General features: G+C 37.0%; 2 protein-coding genes across 2 annotated transcripts in view; one reads left to right on the plus strand and one right to left on the minus strand.

The window, feature by feature from the left end:
- The window catches only part of UBE2E3 (ubiquitin conjugating enzyme E2 E3), a 1,128,997-nt gene that overhangs the window by 993,343 nt on the left and 111,844 nt on the right, over positions 1-23,810 (minus strand). The window lies entirely within an intron of this gene.
- The window catches only part of CWC22 (CWC22 spliceosome associated protein homolog), a 63,301-nt gene that overhangs the window by 1,690 nt on the left and 37,801 nt on the right, over positions 1-23,810 (plus strand). Inside the window, 3 exon segments of the mRNA XM_050750540.1 lie at positions 12,459-12,596; positions 17,620-17,687; positions 19,716-19,826. Of these exon segments, the coding sequence (XP_050606497.1) occupies positions 12,570-12,596; positions 17,620-17,687; positions 19,716-19,826 (206 nt within the window). The 5' untranslated portion in view covers positions 12,459-12,569.

Raw genomic sequence — 23,810 nt, forward strand, 5'->3', positions numbered from 1 at the left:
CTGTCTGTGCCTCAGTTCTTGCCCTCTGGGTCTGAGTGTTGCCTTTCCACCTTTAAGTGTCCTTCCAGGTTTTTTTTTTTTTTTTGAGACGGAGTCTCACTCTGTCGCCCAGGCTGGAGTGCAGTGGCGGATCTTGGCTCGCTGCAAGCTCCGCCTTTCGAGTTCACGCCATTCTCCTGCCTCAGCCTCCCGAGTAGCTGGGACTACAGGCGCCAGCCACTACGCCCTGCTAATTTTTTTAATTTTTAGTAGAGACGGGGTTTCACCATGTTAGCCAGGATGGTGTCTATCTCCTGACCTCGTGATCCACCCACCTCAGCCTCCCAAAGTGCTGGGATTACAGGGTGAGCCGCTGCGCTCGGCCAGTGCCCTTCTAGTTTTAAGTGTCCATGCCACTTTTATGGAGTCTTACCCAACTCAGTTGACTGGGGCTCTGAGACCGTCTTGGTTATAAGTTAAAGGCCAAGAACTTTGATCTAATACCCTGGTCTAGTGGTTCCAAAAATGTGGTCTCCTGAATCAGCAACATCTCTTTGAAGCTTATTAGCAATGTAAATTACTGGGCTTCACCCAGTTCTGTTGAATCAGAAACGTAGAAATGCAGGCCCAACAGTTTTTTTTTTGCGTCAAAGCATTCGAGTGATTCTCATGCCAGTTAGTTTGAAAACTTCTGCTCTAGCCCATCTTTTAGGGGCATGCTATGGTTCATCCTCCCCCTGTCCTCAGAATCAGGTTTGTTTCCCTCCTTGCTCCAAAGTACTTGATCCATGGCCAGCCAGTATTTATTATTATGCCACCACATCCTTCCCTGCTTTGGATAGATTACCTCCAATCACTTTTTGGAGTTCTGACACTTCCTAGACTACCTGGTTTTTCTAAGCGAGCTTTCTTAGCTCTATTAGCTTTCCCAGCTGTTGAATTTTTAGAAGTTAATTCTTCTGTTGGGGCGCGATGGCTCATGCCTGCATTCCCAGCACTTTGGGAGGCCACGGCAGGTGGATCACTTGAGATCAGCAGTTCGAGACCAGCCTGGCCAACATGGTGAAACCCTGTCTCTACTAAAAATACAAAAATATGTAGCAGGGTGTGGTGCCGTGCATTTGTAGCCCCAGCTACTCGGGTGGCTGAGGCAGGAGAATCACTTGAACCTGGAGGCGGAGGTTGCGGTGAGCCGAGATCACTCCACTGCACTCCAGCTTGGGTGATAAAGTGAGCCTCTGTCTCAAGAAAAAGAAGAAGAAAAAGAAAAGAAGTTAACTCTCCTTCCCCATGATTGAACATTGTTGAATGACCTACAGTGGCTTGTACCTGAGACCACCCAGAAGACAGCACGGTGACACATTTTGTATTTCAAATGCCCATGCCTTAACTTGAATAATAATTTCAGTTTATTGTCCACCTGTATTTAGATGGAATTTTGTACTACCTATCATATCCCTAACTTGGTCATGGTTTGTTCATGGTGCCTGGAGCTAGTCCAAGAAAGAAGTGGCTATTAGTAATACATCTGATCCGACTTATAACTTTGAAGGCTCCCTTGTTGAATTTCCCCACTTTTCTGTTTATCTGAGCATGGGAGGGTGGTGGAACTGTAAAGCCAGAGAGCATACTAGTTTTGGCAAACTCCCAGACTTATGCTTTTTCTCAGTATATACATTTCCCAAGTGGACATTGGAAGAGACATTTGAATGCCTATAACAAAGTGCAAACTTTAAGCATGGATTAAAGCAAGCCTTTACTATATATAGTCCGGTTAATAAGTCTTTCCTAGTGAACAGATACCAAAAACCGGGTATGCTGCCTTGGCCTTGGGACATATAAACTCCTGTAGAATGGATTAGCTAGTGGGAAGGATGAACTCAGTGGCGACTCATGTTTAACCTGTCTTTCAGCCTAACTTATAAATGGTTGGAGCTAGACAGAGTTCAGCACTTCCACCTGAAAAGTTACCCTGTGAATCCCTGAAATAGTTTGTCAGTGTAGCTTTATTTTAGACCTGGCTACAGGAGCCTTTGTAGTAGAATGCAGTGCTTACATGTCTAGGGGCTCAGTTTCTCTATGGAGGCCAACACCTCCAAGTTTTCTTTAAACCAGAATGTGGTTTACTAAGTGGCTCTCTAATTAAATAATCAGGTGACTTTCAAAGCTGTGCCATGAAAATTGGCAGAATGTATTCACCCATGTACTTAATTAGGCAAGCTGAGGAACAGATTTGGGGCAGGAGAGAGTGGTTTGAATGTATGATGAAGGCATATGGCATATTCAGTAATTAGGGTTGATTTTGTAAGTTGAGAGAACTGCACCTTCAGGGATAGATTTCCTTTTGCAGTTCCTGCAAAGGAACTAGTATTTTTTTCATCTCACTCAGCGAGGAAGTGTTTTCAAGCTGCTTACTCCACCGGTTAACATGGAGTGAAGACTAATAGGGAGTGGCATCTGATAGTGCTGTCTTGATGCACTAAGACTTGGAAATCTTAGTATTTCCAAGAAGTAGGAGTTAATAGGTGAGACAAGGCTGCTGTTGTATTCCTTGATGAGCAAGTTGACAAAATGGCATTGTAGGGAGTTCTGTGTGGGAAGAAATAGGAGTAATTGCAGAAATCTACACTCCCCATTTTTTTATTTAATTTTAGAGTTGGAACTTACTAAGTAGCAGACACTGTCCTAGGTTCTGGATACGTAGCAGTGACCAAAAACCTTGAGGATCCAGCGTCCTCATACAGAGGCTTTCATAGTTTAGCTTAATGAGTCTCTCATGTTCCATCTTATTCATGTTCAGTTTTTCATATACACCCTGGAATCCCCAAATTCTCTGTCTCTGAGTCTTTACACATGCTTATCTTATTTCCTGAATGACCTTTTTCCCTTTTCTATATGGATAATTCCTACTTGTTCTTCAAGACTCAGCTTCAAGACCTGCTTCTTTCTGTATGTCCCAAACCCTCTTTGCCAGTAAAACTTAGTTTATAACATTGTTGTAGCACTTAGACATTTCTTCTTTACCCGAGGACAGAGTCCTTAATGCCTTGTCTGATGTGTAATGTATATATCTCCCCACCATACGTAGGCACTGCCTTTAGTAAAGACCATGACTGTACTTTATTTCTCTTGGCTTCATAATTCCTCATTTTCTCTGTAAGCACTTTTCTTTTTTCTTCTTCTTTTACTATTTTTTTGAGATGGGATCTCACTATGTTGCCCAGGCTGGGACTCTAGGCACATGCCACTGCACCCAGCTTTTCTCAGCCACTGAATGTAAATATCAATTATGGCCCTAGCCTAAATGGAACCTTCCCCCAGCCTCCTATATACAGTGACAGAATGAGGGGAAAACATGGGCAGATTTGATAGAATCAATAGGATTTGGTGACTTACGGGGAGGAAGGAAAAGGAAATTGCCCCCTGGGAAGCTTTGTAAGTCATATCTTAGAAGAATTGCTGATTTGAGATGGGGAGAAGGAAATAATGAGTTCCAGTGTGGATTTCCTTAGTTCAAATGGCCTTTGACACATCCACATAGAGGTTTCCTGTAGCCAATTGGACATAACGATTTGGAACTTCAGAGAAGATTGGCTGGAGTAAAAAGTTGTTTTCACATGTTAATTGAAGCTATGGGGATGGAGATGATCTTCTGCAGAGAATATGGAGAAAGAAAAGATAAGGACTATTCATTCATTTAACAAATATGTATTGAAAGCCTCTAGTGTTGGGTTGTCCCTAGTGTAGCAATGAACAATGAACAAAACATAAATTCACAAGCAAAGATTAAACTCTCAGGCATAATAAATAATAAAGGAGTGGACAAATGAAGGTGGTGTCCCTGTAAGTTGACAGGTGAGAACTTCAAGAAGGGGATTAGGTGCCAAATGCTAGAGCATTGTTCCCTAAAAGAAGGAAGCCGCCCCTGGATTTAGCAACAAGAAGTTATTGTGTAACATTGGTAAGTGTTGTGAAGTAGTGGGAAGGGAAAGCCAAATTACAGTGGGTAGGAGAGGTTAAGAATTAGAGACATCAGACTGGACATGGTGGCTCACTCCAGTAGTCCCAGCACTTTGGGATGGCCAAGTAGGCAGATCACTTGAGGTCAGGAGTTCGAGACCAATCTGGCCAACATGGGGAAATCCCGTCTCTACTAAAAATACAAAAAATTAGCTGGGCATGGTGGTGCACGCCTGTAATCCTAGCTATTCAGGAAGCTGAGGCATGAGAATCACTTGAACCTGGGTGGTGGAGGCTGCAGTGAGCTGAGATCATGCCACTGCACTCCAGCCTGGGGGACAGTCAGACTCTGTCTCAAAAAAAAAAAAAAAAAGATTAGCGGCATCAAGTGTGAACTTACACATCAACATATCAAAAAATAGCTGTGTAGGGATGAAACAGTAGAAATAGAGAGGGGACAGGATGAAGGGAATTTGCCCCATAAATATCATAATTTATTTTTAAATGAATCATTAAAAAGTTCAACATGTAGAATTTTTCTTTAAAACCAACTTAAATAGAAATCAGTACTGTACTGTAAATCAAGAGACAGCTGATTGGAATGTTGAAACTAACAAAAATAGATAAATTCCTGTTCTCATAGATCCTGCATTCTGTTGAAAAGGAGCACATTGGGGAATCTTCCTATGCATTAAAAAAATTAAAAAAATTAATAGTATTTCCAAATGATTTTATTACTTAACTCTTTGGTTATTTAAACAGCCTAAGATGGAACTAGCTTCATGATATAGGAAATGAATGGGGGGTAATACTACCTCCCAATTTATAATGTGAAGATTTCAGTATAAATAATGGTATCATTGGATTCATTGAAATGTCTTTTTTTTTTTTTTTCACTCATCTGTGTCTTACTGTTTTAAAGTGTCTCAAAATTTGGGCTGTCTACTCTCCACACAGAGTTGCAGACCAGTCAAATGCTTTTATATTACTTATTTCTTACAGAAAACAATGTCCAGAACTATCTGCACAACTTCCAGCCCCTGTACTAGAACCCGGCGGTCTAGTCATTCAAATGGTTATGAGTCCGAGAGCACACCTGGTGTATGCAATGACCAGGAAGCAAAGCGGAGTACAGCTCTGCAACTCTTTATTTGTAATTCTTGGAGCCAGAAGTGTTTTGACTTCAGTATCTTGTAGTTTTTAGAGAACTGCAGTACCTATACTACATATTAAGTAATCCCCCTTTTGGGATCTGGAGCAGCATCCTCTAATCAAGCATATTAATATTTCTGCACTGTATCAAGTGACATTAAGTATCAAGTCAGTATATGCTGAGTTTTGCTGTCAAGTGAGTTGCCACATGCTTAAGGATAATCTTTGTATTTTCAGAGCTTTACGGAGTTTAGAACTGCCGATAAGGGATTGCCAACCTGGTGACTTTTCTAGAAAGAGACAGGAGTATTTTGACTCTTTTATTTTCTTGAAATTGTGATTCTATGCTGACATCAAATTATAACTTTTTGGCCTTATGTGGTATATCATGAGGCAAATTTTTCACTAATATTTAAGTATTTTTAAGAAGGGAAAAAAATAGCAAGAAACGGTTTCTCTAAACAAATAAGTTTTCCTTCAGTACAGATATGGAAAGTATATAGCAATGTTGTTTTATATTGTTCAAGAGCAAAGCCAATCTGTTATTCCTGTTTGTTCCCTGAGAAGGAAAATCTGTTCCTTGGGGGCTTGGCTCTTGTTGAGGTATTTTCTGAGAATTCCATTGTCTCCCCTCCCGTTATATTTTGGCATTTAGAATAATTTTAAGACAGTTTTTATTTTGTATTGTGTAATATTACCACTTTCCCCATTGGGCAACTAAGGTGTTTTTATTATTTGTTTTTGTTTTAAATATGAACTCTGTTAAAATGTTTGAAATTCACCAAACCTGTTGTTACTATTTAGAAGCCGGAGGAGCCAACTAAAGGTAATTCACTGTTGATTCCCCCTTCCTTTAGCAATTTTACGATAGTATGTTTCAGCAAGTTCCTCTAACTTGAACTGAGGACACCAAAGTGACAATGGTAGAAGTGTTTTGCTACTGAAATCATCTGAAAAGCAGTGCATTTCAGCCATTAGTTGAACATTTTCTCATTTTCTTAATTTTTCAGATAATTGTAGAATTCACCATTTTCTGGTTAACAGTCTGAAGTACTTATAAATGCTATTAAATATTTTGCTTTCTAATGCTTGATGAAACTGAGAGAAAAACTGTAATTTTTTTAATAGTGCTTTCATGAGTACTGTATCTCCTATTGGAAAATATCCTCTTTCTTCAGGAGAGCAGGTGTGGTTTTGTTGAGTTGCTTTCTTGTGAGAATGGGACAGAAATTTAATAATTCACCATAAAATTCACATAGTGATGCTTAGAAGAGCAGAGAGTGCTGTAAACTCTAGATAAATTGCTCTCATTTCAGGAATTTCCAATTAGTGTAAGTATTAGCATGCATATGTTGAACTCAGAATTTCCGAACAGGCATATTCTGTATAAATCTGTACAATGACAATACTGTATTCATTTTTTGTTAGAACTATGATAGCAGTCTACTTTACCATATTGTCATTTTCACACTTACATTTTGAGACATGGAAATGTAACAGATTGTACTTTATTGCCATCAATTATTTGCTGATGAAGATTGAAAGGGGAAAGATGATATCGATCAGAAAGAAAACTCATTAAATTTAAATATGTAAGGTAACCTGAAATAAAATGCACAGAAATTGCTTGTTTTGAAATGTATAAGTAGGTTGGGAAGAGGAACTGGGTTTAATACCCCAGGAGAATAGCAAAGGAAAATGCTAAATCTTGTGCAATAGGGTCAAATGATTTTTTATTTTTATTTTTTGCTCATAGTATACCTAGTCACAGTGAATTCTAGGTATGCTAAATTAAATAAAGGAATGCTTAAAATTACTATGAATGTTTGAAAAGAAGTAGTGCTTCGTTATATTAAATCACAGTCTTTGGTATCTGGAACTTTGAATGAATGGATCAATTAAGGCTAGGATAATTTTCTGGATAGTAGTCTGTACTTATTTACATTTTATAATTTACCATTTTGGCTTCAATTCATTAGCGTTGGCGTTTTCATTGGGACACGATATATGGCTTTGGCATCAGATAAACCTGGCTTTGAATTTTAGCTTCTGCCATTTACTAGGTGTAATTTGCTTGGACAAATTGCTTGAATTTGCTGTGCTTTATTTGTTTCACTGAAAAACATGGCTTAAAAAAAAATCACCAGAGCAGGGTAATTATGAGGATTGAGTAAGATTGTATAAGTAATTATAAATTGTGGCCATAATTTCTCAGGTTTAAAAAACACTTCTTACCTGTGAATTGTTAAGAATTAATTCATTTGGAATTTCTGTGTCCCTTTTCAATTGATCTACGACTAAGTTCTTCACTATAAAGTAGGTAGGATGTGGGGTCTCTCTATTCTGCCTAAGTGGCTTATGGTTTGAGAACAAATTGAGAACCTATTTCTTATGTAGAATTGAAAAACTGAGGAGACTTGGGGAAAAGTTGGATTTTGGAATTACCTTGGGAATACTTTCATAAATCAAGTATGCGTGGGTTTCTCCTGTACTTGCCCATTTTCTGATTTAGTAAGTCAGCGGTGGGCCCCAATATATGTACAAGTAATTCTCCTCTCATGCATTTTTTCTTGATTTGGGTTGTTTTTAATATAGTGATATCAAACTAGTTTTACACTGTTAAGTAGTGATTTAAAACTGATGTGTAGGCAAAAAACCCAGCTTGTCACCTTGCTTGAGTGGCTTAGTGTTTTGCTTATCGTTATAGATTTGTTTCTTATACCTAGAATGTAAACTTCATGTGAACAGGAGATTTTGTTGGAGTAGTTCATTGCTGCCTGCCCAATGCCTAGAAAGATGCTGGGCAAATAACAAAAGTGCTGCAAGTATTATTTGTTGGGGAACAAGTGTATGTATAAATAACACTGGGTTTAAAGGTAGTGAAGGATATGTTAGAAATGTTAAATGGTTGTGCTAGTAGAGGTAGGGAAAAAAATACCAATATCTTTGAGCAGATGTAAGTCGAGTAAAGTTTTGAGTTTTATGGCTCTCTAAACCTTTATAGCCATTAAAAACAGGACCTTTGGAAAGAATCATGCAACTTGGTTTAAACAGAGTCATCTTGTTGAGGCAAATGGTCCTAAAATCCAGCTGAGATAAGGGTTATCCCTACAGGGATCTCATCTTCAGGTGAGGGAGGAGGTAGCCTCTGTTTTAAATATTTTTAAAATTCTATTTTAATTTGTAGGCTTTTAAGCTATATTTTGTACATTTTTTTTTTTAGTCATTACTCTAGGAAACAGTATATATATATCCTTAACTTTTCATGTGCTACTTAGAGTCGATATTGTATCACCTCACAAAAGATACAGAAACATTGCATAGTGTAGATCCATTTTGGTCGCTAATTCTGTATACTATACATATATATACTCTGGCTACATATAACCCCTTAAGACATAATTTTTGCTGTAAAGAGTCCTATGTATTTTAGATAAATTAAAATAAAACAGTATTTTGTATTTCCTGAGAAAGGTATCATTTACAGTGTTCTTCATTTCTTTCTGAAAAACAATTTCTATCTAGCATCATTTCCCTTTAGCTTGAAGAACTTATTTTAGCATTTTTTGTAGTGCAGGTTTGCTGGTAATAAGTTCTCTTAGTTTCTCTTAGTTGTTTTTTGTTTAATCAGTGAATGTGTTCATTTTGTCTTCCTTTAAAGAGTGCTTTTTCTGGAATTCTAGGTTAACTGTTTTTTATCTTTTAACACTTTTAAAAATTGTTTCACTATTTTCAAGTCTCTCGTTTCTTTTTCAAATTTTTTAATATAAAAATATATAGAGATGTAATTTACCATCTTTACCATGTTTAAGTGTACAGTTCAGTGGTAATAAAAACATTTATACTCCTTTTATTTCCTTCATCCTCCACACCCCACTCCCCTTTCCGGCCTCTGATAATCACCAGTCTGCTTTATCTTCATGAGATCCAGTAAGTTTTTAGCTTCATATAAGTGAGAACATGGTCTATTTAGTTTCTGATGAGAAGTCAGCAGTAATTTGAATTGTTATTTCCTTGTATATAATACGTTGTTTTTTTCTTTTCTGCTCTCAAGATTTTTCTCTTTATCTTTGGCTTTTAACTATTAACCATTCTGTTAAGCGTATTCAGTGAATTTTTTATTTCATATATTTTTCAGTTTTAGAATTTGTTTGGTTCTATTTTATCGTTTCTCTTGGCTGAAATTTCCCAGGCATATTTTTCTTTGCATCGTTCCATATGTTTTAAAAACCATGCTTTAAAAACCTTGTATACTAATTCCAGGATCTGGGTCATCTCAGCATTGATCTGTTTTGATTGTCTTTCCCCTTAAGATTGGGCCACATTTTTAAAATGTTATTTTTAATTGTCTCCTGAATATTGTTATTTTTATGTTACAGAGATTCTGGTTTCCTTACATTCCTCTAAGGAGTGGTAACTTTTTAGGGAGTTAACTTGGTTGGACTTAAATTGCAAACTCTAGTCTCTTTAGCAACAGTTCAAATCTTAGTTCAGTTCTTGGCAGGAATCTGTATTGTACATGTGTTGGTTCAGAGATAGAGATGTGGGAACAATTTATACCCAGCATATGGGGTTCCCCTCCACTGACTCTCTTCCCTCCTGGAGTCCCCCCTCAGTTTCCAGCAGCTGTGGTTGTCTCAGACTCTGCTTTTCATCAGTTTTAGCCACCCTTGTGTGGTAGAGACTGCAGCTTGCCCTCAGACTAAAGCTATATTAAATGGGATAACTCACTCATATTACTCCTTTCTCAGGGCATCTACTCTCCTCTAGACTGAGCCTGCTTTTGTTCATTCTCCAGTGCCTTCAGGTGGATGTTGTATGTTTTGTCAGGAGTTTATGGTTGTTATCGGTGAAAGGATTGGGTTCAGTAGGAACTTCCTAGCCATTTCAGAAATGGAAGTTCAGTTACGGTTTTAAAAAACTTGTTCAGAAGTGCCACATAAACTACCCAGTGTGGCCCTGGGAATCAAAACACCCTTATTATTTAAGTTCTTAGGGGAAAATAGTGTAATTTTTCTAGATATGAAACTTTCTAATCTCGAACCTCTCCCCTTTGAAGCACGTTTTTTATTTGACTTTTCATAACATAGGCTTATTAAGATAGTAACTCTTGCATGGTATCAGAATAGACGGTTAAAGTTAGAGGTACATGCCTCTCCTCTCTGCTACTGTCACAGAGTCTGATTTTATGAAGTGTTTTACATAACTTATTTTGGATTTTCTCAATTATTTATCCAAAGTATAGCATCCAGTAGGAAAAGTTACTCTGAAACTAAGTTCAAACAATAATGTCACAGTTGTGGGCATAATAAGGTCCTAGATAGGCTAGTCTGTGGGCATTAGGATTTAGGACCCAGAGTAATCTTTTTTTGTTGTGTTTTTTTTTTTTTTTTTTTTTTTTGAGATGGAGTCTTGCTCTGTCACCCAGGCTGGAGTGCAGTGGCGCAATCTCGGCTTAATGTAAGCTCCGCCTCCCTGGTTCGTGCCATTCTCCTGCCTCAGCTTCCTGAGTAGCTGGGATTACAGGCACCCGCCACTGAGCCTGGCTAATTTTTTGTATTTTTTTTAGTAGAGATGGGGTTTCACCATGTTACCCAGGATGATGTCAATCTCCTGGCCTCGTGATCCACCCGCCTTGGCGTCCCAAATTGCTGATACACTTTAAAAAGATATATAAAGAAAAGATTTGGAGGCCGGGCGCGGTGGCTCAAGCCTGTAATCCCAGCACTTTGGGAGGCCGAGACGGGCGGATCACGAGGTCAGGAGATCAAGACCATCCTGGCTAACACGGTGAAACCCCGTCTCTACTAAAAAATACAAAAAATTAGCCGGGCGTGGTGGCGGGCGCCTGTAGTCCCAGCTACTCGGAGGCTGAGGCGGGAGAATGGCGTGAACCCAGGAGGCGGAGCTTGCAGTGAGCCGAGATCGCGCCACTGCACTCCAGCCTGGGAGACACAGCGAGACTCCGTCTCAAAAAAAAAAAAAAAAAAAGAAAAGATTTGGGAACAACTTGCCAGCCAAAAACAAGGTTGAGCTTTCTAAACAACTGCAACTAATTGAAGAAAGAGCCTATTAATAAGCATATTATGTAAAGTTACTCACATTTGTCTATTTAACTATAGGCCTCGTACATAAGCAGTGATGTGCTTTAGATTGCAGTTATATTTTATAGATTGATAAGTTTGCCTTTACTAACCGTGACACCATGCCAACCATGGTAATAGAAACATTTCTTGACTTAGTAATTTGTATACATCCCCATCTGCATTAAATGATAGCAGCTCTGTCTCACTTTATAATATCAAGACTATTTGTATATGTGTGCTGGTGAAAGGAATACTTAACAGGGTGTCCTTATTGTAGGTTTCCAGTTGTACGTCTAACTGGTATTATAATTTAATTATTATAATTATATTTGAAATGGCTTATCTGACTTTCAGTGTTCTCTTTTAAAAGAAAGAATTGGACCAGATAATCTGTTATACCCCTTCTGACACTCAAATTAATTTTTTTCCAGTTGTATTCAGTTATTTTGGTACTAAGCACATTGCGTTCTCTGTATCTTTTAATCCTTTTATTTTGTTTTCTATTTTATTTTTGGGATTTCATTGCCTTATACTATAAACCATTTAGAGATGTACTTCCAATAAAATACTTGAATGCAAGTTCTTTGTGAACATAAGTATCAATTGAGCATCTTGCACAAAATTACTAAAATTTACTTAGAATATTAAAAGACATCTGAAAATTTTAGATTTAATGCTGATGACTAGGTTTATTCTGAGCCAAATAGTTCTCCTATGTGCATATATCTGAAGCTTTGTGCCATTAATGGATCACATTGAGACATAATTATTGTAGTTTAGCACCTTAAATTTCTATGTGGATTATATTTATTTCTTAATGATCATTATTGCAAGGATATTGGGTATTTCATTCTTAGTCTATATAGAAACATTGGATTTTTATACTCAGTTTTTATAGAGTTTCTCTTCTGTCATTGTTTCCTCAGTTTTTTAAAAAATAATACCACACTGCTATTTTATGATGTAAGTATATATTTCCCTCACTGTGAGAACATTTTTAATAAAATTATAGGACATCTCTTTTTCAATTAACTTTTGTTCCCCTTGGTCCTTAGAATAAAACCTATTTGCTCTCTTGTTCATGGATTTTTTTTCTACTTATATGTGTTAGGTATACATTATTATGTGTAACTACTTAAGGATTTTTAAATTATTTAGTTATTATATTTGTTTTATAGATTTAGAAAAATAAGGCGGTCAAATGTACATTGTGTAGAAAAAAAATCATCATTTTACACACTTTATTAGTGTTAACAAAGCTTTCCTTGGTATATTTTGTAGGTGATGTTTGCAGACAGAAAAAGCAAACTGTCAAGGAATTCAGAGCATTGAGTACTTGTTCTTTGGACCAGTTTGAGGAGTCTGATTTATTGGACCAACTGGCAACAGAAAATGAAAAGTAGTGTGGCACAGATAAAAGTAAGTGTTTGAAACTTAAAACAGAGGATGTAAACTTATAGTCAATTACCTATTATTTAAATATAAATGCATTTATGTAATTAGGACATTAGAGCCAGACAGTAGAGTGGCACTTAGATTGATGCAAAAGCAATTGCAGTTTTTGCAGTTTTAAAAACCACAATTACTTTTTGCACCAACCTAATACATCCATCTAACTTAAACAATTTTCAATGCAGATACTTAGCTCTGTGTAAGTATTAGTGTGCATGAGGGCAGTTGAGAGAACATACAAGAGTGTGTGTACATGTGTGTGTGTGCATGTGTGTGTGTACACATGGATGCATGCATCAGGGCCTGCATATATGTTGTGAGTGATCACATGTAAAAGAAAAACAAGTGACAAACAGTGCAGGGAAATTTCTGCGTATCTGTTTACAATGTGAGCCTCTTTTTGTGTATTTCTTATGAATAGATGGTCTCTTTATTCTGTGCTGTACTTTAGACAGTGTGCGTTCATTTATCTAACAAATGCATATTGAGTTTTAGTGATTGTTCTAAGAACTTTGAACAAAATAGTGTTATATGTGTTATATGTTATATTGATCGTTATATGTTATAGTGATTGTTCTAAGAACTTTGAACAAAATAGTGAATAAAACAAATACTTGTTTTCGTGGAGTTTACATTATAGTTGTTGTAGGGAGGAGACAAATTATAAACTTGATAAGTTATATAGTATGTTAGCATGTTAAGTAATAGAATTGTCCTGTGGAGAAAAGAAGTAGAATAGGGTAGGGGGATTCAACATTGAGGGGCTGCAGTTTTAATAGAGGAGTAAGTAGAGCCCATTGAAAAGATAGCCATTTGAGCAGAGACTTGAAAATGTGAGAGTTAACTATGCCGCTATCTGGGGGAAAGAGTGTGCCTGGCAAAAGGAACAGCAAAGACAAAGAATCTAGAGTGGAGCAGGTATCAGAAGGGGAGAATTGTAGCAGGTGAGGTCAGGGCAGTAATAGGGACCAGTAATTCCATCTGCTTTCAAAACTGTTCTGCCTGTGAGTGGACTTGGCAGGAGAGCAAACTACTCAACTTCCTTCTCTTTCCAGTTGCATGGATTTAAAACCAGGACATCACTTTTTGGGCCGTGGAATCAATAAAGGGGGAACTGTATTTTTATTTGGTTATAAATGTAGGCACTCCTCCCTTCCTCTCCTCTTACAGCTGTGCACACCTAAAGTTCCTTCTTTAATGAGAAGCAATAGATTGCAAGCTCCTTGACAGTAGGCCCTGTGGTAGGTGCTTATTAAGCTGAACTGATAGACTTTTAGAGTACGGCAGCCTCTGCTGCAATCTTTTCCAACCTCTGTCAAGTGTGAGAAGACACCCACCTCCCTGCTAGGTAGACATCCAGCCTTTGCTTGCATATCTCTTTTGGCACAGGGCTCACAGTTTCCTAAGGTAGTTCCATCTGTCAGTAACCCTTGTATATTGTTCTGAAATCAGCCTTTTGGGGGCTTGTACTCATTGGTCCATTGTTACTTAAACAGTTAATTTATTGAGGACCTAGTAGGTGGCAGGTTCTGTGTTAGGAGCTGGGGACATAAAGAAAGGAGACCTTGTGCAGAACTGGCTCTTGACAGAGCCGTGTTAGACAAGAGCACTCAGATCTTTACACTAATGCCTTTTACTCAAAGGGAGAAATGTTTAGCCTTTCTCAGACTCCTCTTTTGGTTCCTCTTAGCCTCTGCTTCTCCACGCTTCCCTCTTGTGGCCCAGATGGGTCTCCTGTGGCATTTTCTCCCCCAGCCTGTGAGTGGGTGACTTCATTTAGCATGCCCTTGACACTTAGTGTCTTGGTTCTCCCTGCCAGCTCTCTTTGGTCTGCTTCCATTTCTCTCCTTTGTGTTAGCCACAGTGGGTCCACTAGCTGGGTTGATGCTCATTCTTTCTTTAGGTGAAGCTCAGCTCTTCCTTTGATGTTCTGAGGACTCACCTGTTAGGTTCATAAGGCTTCAACTGAGAATCCCCTGTTTTTGCCTTGAACCTTACTGGAGCTTCCTTAGCAAGCTCCCTACCTCTTCCAGCCCCTCCTCCCTCTTTCTCTTAAAGTCTAATGGATCCTGAAAGCCACTGGACTCAGGCTTCTTGTTCCCCTTGTCTCCTTATACTGCTCTCTCTGCGTTGTTGGAGACTATGAGTTATTGCATGATGTCATCATATTTGTTTTGCTTCATGAACAATTTATAAACATTTTAAAGGTAATTCTGACTGTATAGTATTTTCAACTACTGCACTGACTTACAATCTAAACTCTGTGATAAAAGAAATGGGAAATTCAAGTTCTTAATATTTGATTCATACCCAAAAGTGATTTTTAACTTGGTGAAATCCTATTCATCTACCAAAGCCAAATTCAAGTCCCGGTTTTCCCACTTTCATCCCTTAGCACTCTATGCTACAGTGATTGTTTCCTACTCAAGATCTCCTTTTAGCACTTAGTATGTGTGCCAGTCATTTGTTACTTGATCATATTTATGAAATCCTTCTTCTTCACAACTTCAATATTTTTGGTCTCTTCCTCTTGCTCACAACAGATGTTGCGGAGATGTGTTAAAAATCATTAGCACAGAATTGGGGCCTTCTCCTTAATGTAATCAAAATAATTTTTTTGACTTGTAAAAGAAAAAGGAGGTAATGCAGTTTTATTGTTCTCTGTCTTCTCCCCTCTCCTCTCCCCCGCCACCCCCCGCCACCTTCTTCTGCCTCTCTCTCTCTCTCTCTGTCTCTCTGTCTTACTCACTCTCCTTTTGGGGAACATATAATCTGATGTGTTTAATTATGGAAATTTTTATAAGCCTCTCTGTCTCCTACAAGACCATAAGCTCCTTGGCCTTTCTTATCTATTGTAACCTTCAGAATGTCTACACAGGAAGGACTATGTTTTGTAATAAATGATCAGTATAAATACTGTATTTTATGTTACTGTTGAATTTAATGAATCTCATGCTGTTTATTTGACCTAAGAGCTTTATGTGAAGTTTTATGGAAACCTATGTCATATATATTGAACAATTCTATTTCACGGTGTTGCTAAGTGAAATAAGTTTTAAAACTTTCTTATATTAGACACAGAATTTTAAAATGGTTGAATTTAGTGCAGAGTAACAGCTAAACTATGGTTACTTTAAATCATCAATTTGATTACATGCTTATTCACCTATATAGATTAGGTAGTGGATACTATTCAAAAAATTCAATAGTTAATGAGACTATTTTGCATTGTACTTGTGATTATGTTAGACTCAAACTGCTATTAATTAGATAGTCATAAAATCAGAGGAAGTTGGATCTTATATTTCTACTCAGAACAATTTTCTATTTTAAAATATATCCATTCTGCATTAAGGAGGCAAGCACGTAAGTTTGCAGAATAGTTACTCATTGTTTGATTTAGTTTATCTTAGATTTCAAGATTAAGGTATGTTAAATGCTATTTTTCTTTACAGTATGGTTAATTAAAATTATTTTAATTCTTAAAAAAAGGCTTGTCAGTATTTGAATGTTGACCAGTTATATAAAAAATTTTACCTATATACAGAGGTAAACATTTTGGTTCTTTAATGTATTTGGATTTTTTAATTAGGATATAGTCTCAAACTGGATGGTTTACATCTCTGTCTCATGTCAATCTCATGTTACATGAAGTTACTTATTTGTATATTGATAGGAGATAGGAGGTACAAATCTTTTTTCAAAAGATTCGGAATAGTGCTTATACCCTAAAGTAATGTTGTTCGATTCCCTAGAACCTACCACAGTATAATACATATCAGACACTCAATTGATGTTTGTTGAAAACAAAAACGAATTTTTTTAAATTTTTTATTTTATTTTTATTTTTTTGAGAGACAGAGTCTCGCTGTCTCACTCTGTTGCCCAGACTGGAGTGCAGCGGCGCGATCTTGGCTCACTACAAGCTCTGCCTCCTGGATTCATGCCATTTTCCTGCCTCAACCTTCTGAGTAGCTGGGACTACAGGTGCCCGCCACCACGTCTGGCTAATTTTTTTGTATTTTTTAGTAGAGATGGTATTTCACCGTGTTAGCCAGGATGGTCTCGATCTCTTGACCTCATGATCCGCCCACCTCGGCCTCCCAAAATGCTGGGATTGCAGGCATGAGCCACTGCGCCCGGCCAAAAATGAACTTTTATAAACATGTTAGAGTCAGTTTCTTCCCGCTATTTTACCCGGTACTGAACTTGTGGTTTTCATAAGCCAACGGAGATAGGAGGTAAGTACAATATCGTGGCTGAGGCAAGAAGATCACTTGAGCCTGGGTGATTGAGTCTGCAGTGAGCCGTGATTGTGCCACTACACTCCAGCCTGGGCAACAGAGCGAGACCCTGTCTCAAAAAATAATAATAATAAAAATTACAACTTACTACATAGAAGTAAAATATAAACTAGGTGTCATCAAAAATTTGAGAATTATCTTTTTCTACTTTGAATTGTTTTGGCTAGAAAGAAGTATTTGGTCCAGCAAAGGCATAAGAATGATACAATTAATTTTAGGGACTCTGTGGAAAGGATCAGGGAGGGTAGCGGTGGCGATTAGGGATAAAAGGTTACACATTGGGGTACAGTGTACATTATTCATGTGATGGGTGCAGCACAGTCTCAGAAATCACCACTAAAGAACTTAACCGTGTAACCAGACGCCACCTGTTCCCCATAAAACTATTGAAATAAAAAATAAAATAAAAAGAAATAAAAAATAAAAAGAAATAGAAAAAAAAAAAGAAGTATTTGGTCCATAATGAAAACAGGTGCCTGCCACAGACAAGCCCATCTGGGATGGTCTGAAAATTTCGTTTTATCTTACAGATTGTTTAGGTTACATGAATTATTTTTAATGATTTAAAAAATGTTTTGATATAATTTCTAAAGTACTTCCAACTTTCTAAGCCATGTGTTTCAGTCTATGTTTTTTAACATAAATAATTTTTGGAATGTTTTCTCCTTTTTTTTCCTCTTTTAAAGCCTTCTTCTGGTCATGACAGAAGGGAAAACCTTAATTCATATCAGAAGAACTCCTCTCCAGAAGACAGGTAAATAGTTTAATGTGCTCTGAATGCAATGTAAATTTTTTTTTTTTTGAGATGGAGTCTCGCTGTGCTGCACAGGCTGGAGTGCAGTGGTGCACGGTCTCTGCTCACTGCAAGCTCCGCCTCCTGGGTTCACGCCATTCTCCTGCCTTAGCCTCCCAAGTAGCTGGGACTACAGGTGCCCGCCTCCACGCCCAGCTAATTTTTTGTACTTTTTTTAGTAGAGACGGGGTTTCACCATGTTAGCCAGGATGGTCTCGATCTCCTGACCTCGTGATCCGCCTGCCTCGGCGGCAATGTAAATTTTTATAGTAAGGTTTATGTAATAATTTAGCTCTTAGATTTCTGATTTTAGGGTGGATAACTTCTTTTTGATGGTTTTATAGTCAATATTACTTGAATGGGCTGTAGGAGAAATCATCCTTAAATGACTCTTCTAGGGGTTTCTAGTAAATAATTACAGATATTATGTAATTTTTATATGAAAGGGAGTAATTTTTAATGTTTCAAATACTAATGGAATGAAAGTGTAAAATGGAAATCTGAGTTGAAATTACACTATTTAGAAGTGCTGCTTTTGCTACTGTCAGTATTATCCCTTACGTGTACATAGCTCTGTATTGTCTTTAAAATGTTTTTATATAGATTATATCAGGGGTCCCCAACTCCCAGAGCCATGGACCAGGCCACACAGCAAGAGGTGAGCAGCAGGCCTGCCAGCATTCCTGCCTGAGCTCCACCTCCTGTCAGATCACCTGTGGCATTCCATTCTCATAAGAGCACAAACCCTATTGTGAACTGCGCATGCGAGGGATCTAGGTTGTGTGTTCCTTATTAGAATCTAATGCCTGATGATCTGAGGTGGAGCAGTTTCATCCTGAAACCATCCCCTCACCCGCCACCATCTGTGGAAAAATTGTCTTCCACAAAACTGGTCCCCGGTGCCAAAAAGGTTTGGGACTGCTGGATTATATCATATTATAATTATGTTAAGATCAGCGATCCAAAAATGTTACCATTAATGTTCATTATGAATTCATATTAGCATTATAATTATCTCATTTATGATCATTGAGAGACCATTAAGCATATGGTCTATTAAAAATAATGACTGTAAAAGTATTTTTTTATGCCCATTAAAAATAATTTATGAAGGAAGAAGCACCCTTCAGACTTTCTTTCAGTTGTCTAAGCTTTCTTACTCCATATGTACTTTGTTATTCTACTCTGCTAAATATCTCTAAAAACTTTGCTTTGTGAACATCAAGTTAATTGTCCTGATTCATGATTACTTACTACCTTTCACCAACTGCCTACTCCCTATATATTAAAAAAAATAATAATAATAACTCTTTACACACAGACACATACACACACAGGTATATGTGTATATAACTTAATTGTAGATGTGTATATAAAATACGGATTATGTTACTATATATCTATTATGTATATGTTTAACTTCTCTTAAGGTTTTCTGATTTTATTGACTTTTAAGATTCAAATAATAGATCTGATGCTATCCATCCTTGTTTGCTAATAATTTCAATCCATTCTCATTGCTATCCAATAATGCATTTTAAAATTAACAGCTGATGAATATGATCTTTTGGTATGGAATTAAACTGATCCTTATGGAGGCCAACCAGTGACATTGGTCTCATACATTCAGTATTTTGATAAACAAGCCAACTAAGCAAAAGCAGTCATTTTTGGATAGTCTTTTTCATGCTAACTATATATGATATCCAGATATATGTCTCCTACTAAGAACAAAGTGAATCAGGATAATTCACTAAACAAATAAGTTTGGTTAAGTGAATCCTAGGAGTTGTTTTGCTGTGTACAAACTGAAAGCTTTTGTAATTCTGATGGAATGAATGGGTGTTAGCAAAATGAGCTGTTAAGAACAGTTTGACAAGATGTTGTTCAGTCAGAGAGTTGCTTTGCCCTTACCAATATATGACTTTCCTAAATATTTATAACATAGTTGTTTTTAATTTGCAACTTGGTTTTCTTATTTTGTGTTAGATATGCAGAACAAGAAAGATCCCCCCGGGATAGAGATTACTTTGATTACAGCAGATCAGACTATGAGCATTCAAGAAGAGGACATTCTTATGATAGTAGCATGGAGTCACGGTTAGTGTTGGGAATGTCTAACTTGTAGACAATTATATTTGTTTAAACTTTCTTTATGCTATATTTATAATAAAACCAAAAAAAATAGTAGCCAATATTAATTGGATGTTCTTAGGTGCCAGGCTTTCTAATAAGGCTTCATGTGAATTAACTTGTTATTGCAGCAAATATGTGAAGTAGATACTATTATGTCTGCTTTACAACTGAAGAAACTGAGGCCTAGAGAAGTTTAGTAATTCGTTCATGTTGTGAAACATAATAGTGGCAAGCCCAAGTCTGTCTGACTCTAAAGCCCAAGCTCAGTCATTATATTGTACTGCAAGAGGGGTTAGCTTATGTGATTTTTTGAGATTTTTTTACTAAATGAAAGAAATTGATATTGTATGATATAGAGTGGTCTAAAGTTCCTTTCCTGCATAATGGCAGAGGGACATTGAGACTAAAGTTTCCAATTTGTAGTTTTTTTCTACATGTAAAGGATTCTTACTTGAGCTTTAGAGAACTTGGTTACCCACCTTTCCTCTGGCTAACAAGACTTACAAGATTTACTTGGTTGAGAAATGGGCAGGGGAACTGAATGGAAGGCAGATAGCAAGAAACATTGGAATGAGAGTGTTTGGAAACTCTTAGGGGTAATATTTAAGAAGAGTCAGACATTAAGTGCCATTCACATTTCATTGAAAACTTGGCAGAGTATTATAACCCCTTGTTATTGATTTGTATTTATTTTCAATTCTTTTTCTCTCTTGTAGAAATTAGTAATAGTTTTTACAATGAGAATACATTGGTCCCCACTTATCCATGGGGAATGTGTTCCAGGACGCCAGTGGATGCCTGAAACTGCGGATAATACCTGAACCATATATATACTATGTTTTTTCCAATACATACATACTTATGATAAAGTTTAATTTATAAATTAGGCATAGTGAAAGATTAACAACAGTAACTAATACTAAAATAGAACAATTATAAGAATATACTCTAATAAAAATTATGTGAATGTGGTCTCCCTCTCTCAAAATATCTTATTGTACTGTAGTCACTTATTTTTGGACTGTTGGTTAACCACTGGTAGCTGAAGCCTTGGAAAGTGAAACCACAGGTAAGGGGTGACTACTGTGTTAGAAAGATGTCGGCGTTTTAAACATTCCCTTTAAAACTTCACTAAAGGGCCTCTGTGTTTGCTCAGAAGAAAGTATAATGCAATTAAAAGTTACTTAGTACCTGTGGGGAGAGACTCTCCAGGTAGAAGTAATGGTAGTCTCAAAGAAAGTAGTGAGACAGATACTTGAGATGCTCAATATAGGGAAGAGATGTTAACTAGAATTCTGCAGATGGACATACTCTCGAGTACTTAAAACAGAAGTCACTATATGGGTAGTATTCCCTTAACTTGCATGTATCTTAGCTTAGGAGAGAAGTAGTGATGCAGACAATTTCTAGGTCATTTGAAATTGACTTTAGAATGTCTATATTTTAGACTTTTTAATGAGGCAGTGTTGCATAGTAGAAAGAGAATAGTCTCCATGTACATGCAGATTAGAGTTCAAGTTTTAGTTACTAGTTATGGAAATTTGGTACATTTCTTAACAGATTTCTTCTGAGCCTCAGTTTCCTCATCTATAAGATGATGATGATGTGCATCTTGTCTGGTTGTTTAGGTTTAAAAATAGTATCTGTCCTACTACCATGTCTGAACATAGTAGATACTAAAAAAATTTTAACTTATTTAAAATATTAGTTTCTTGAGCATATCAGTTTGAGTAGTGATAAGCGGCGAACCGGTGGGACTTTATATAGAAAACAGTGGAAGAGTTCAGGTGAACTATTGTTGAACGTGGTCGATTCTGAATGTATTTCTAATTAATCTTGCAAAATTAACATTATTTTAGTATTTTTATAAAGGAACTCTGATTTGTCTCTCTAACAACCATTTTCATTATCCCTTCAAAGACAACTTTCTGCCTTTGTCGTTGTTTTCATAAAACCAGCTTTCTCCTGATTTTCCTGTATTCCCTTATTAGTCATCTAGTTTCCAAAACTTGACTCTCATGTTTTATTGTTCACTAAGATCTATACCTTTTTTGATGTTTCTCAGATATTATCCACCCCTTTACCACCAATATTATATCCCCCACAGGAATTTTGACCAAATTCCTCTGCAGTTTGAAGTTTGGAGCTAAGCACATTCTTTGATATCTATAGCCAAAAATTTCCTTCTCATCACTTTCTAGTATATACCTAATCCTATAATGTCAGATTATATTAACCTTCAAAATCCAGGCTTGTCTACTGCCACCTTAGTGAAAACAACTACTATAACCATAATTGCTAAGCTAAGCTTTTTGCATATTTTCCCAAACACTGTTAAAACTCTTAGAAACTAGATACTATTTTTTCCAATTTACAAATAAGGAAATGGCTTTGAGTTTATTAAATAGCTTACCTGAGGTTGCGTTTAAACATCTGGTAGATGTTGAAACTGGAATTTGAACTCAGTTCTGGCTCCAAAGCCCATGTCTTTTTCACAATCCCTGACTGTACTACTTCAGTATAACTCTATGTTAGGTCTAGTATACGAAAATGAAGCTCATGTTATCCACACAGTCACACTGTGAAGTCAGCAGGCTAGGTATTATGCAGAACATAAAGGCTAACAGTCCAAAAATGTTTCTGTTTAGACTCTTAGAATATTTTGTTACTTCTGCACTTTACAAACACAATAATGGTAAGGATCTGATTTTCTCAGCCAGCTATCTCTCTTACCTGATATTTCTCAGAAGAATCATAACCAATCTCAGGAAATCCCTGCTGTATCTACTCTCTTGGAACATGTATATTCACAAGAAGAAGCAACTCAGTTGCAAATTAGTGCAGAGAATTTAGAGCATCTGCCTTTGTGACTAATTGAGGTTTATATTTGAAATCACTCTTTCCCCTGTCTGTTCACTCTTGGTATATACAGATTGTGTGTCCTCCCTAGGAGTCATTTAAGTCTCTTATACTTCAGTTTCAAAACTGTTCACTTGACCCAGCAATCTCATTACTGGGTATATACCCAAAATAATATAAATAATTATATTATAAAGACACATGCATGTGTATATTTATCACAGCGCTGTTCACAATAGCAAAGCCATAGAATCTACCTAAGCGCCCATCAGTGATAGACTGGATAAAGGAATTATGGTACTTATACAGGAATACTATGCAGCCATAAAAAAGAATGAGATTATGTTCTTTGCAGGGACATGGATGGAGCTAGAGGCCATTATCCTTAACTAACACAGGAACTGAAAACCAAATGCCACACGTTCTCATTTATAAGTGGGAGCTAAATTATGAGAACACATTAACACATGGAGAACAACACACACTGGGGCCTTTATGGAAGGTGAAGGGAGGGTGGAGGGTGGGAAGAAGAAGAGAATCACAAAAAACAACTAATGAGTACTAGGCTTAATACTTGGGTGACAAAATAATCTATACAACAAACCCCCATGACACAAGACACAAGTTTACCTATGTAATAAACCTGCACTTATACCCCTGAACTTAAAATAAAAGTAAACAAACAGAAAATACCTGTTCCTCCACAGCTACCTGGGAAGATGACTGCTTTTCAATCTCCATGTAGGTTCTATTACTATGTATTTAAAAAGACCATCTCAAACATACCCCTTAGATTTAGCTAAAATCTATCCCATAGTTTCCTGGTAATGCAGTGATAATATGAAATTTACTTCTATTTACTGTGTCATATAACTCATGGTTACCCAAAATATGAATAGAATGATCTGAGTTTCCAAGGCAATATATGTAAAAAACAGCTCAGTGGATAAACTTTGCTGTGGGGAAAGATCGCAAAAAGCAAGGATTCGTTCTTTCCTGTTAGTTCTTGATGGTTTCAGAGAACTATACCTTGATTGTTTTAAAAGCCTTAGCTTAAGAAAGGATAATCAGGTACTTTGGTAGGGAAGA

This window comes from Macaca thibetana, chromosome 12 (genome assembly GCF_024542745.1).
Source record: "Macaca thibetana thibetana isolate TM-01 chromosome 12, ASM2454274v1, whole genome shotgun sequence".
Taxonomy (NCBI): Eukaryota; Metazoa; Chordata; class Mammalia; order Primates; family Cercopithecidae; genus Macaca; species Macaca thibetana.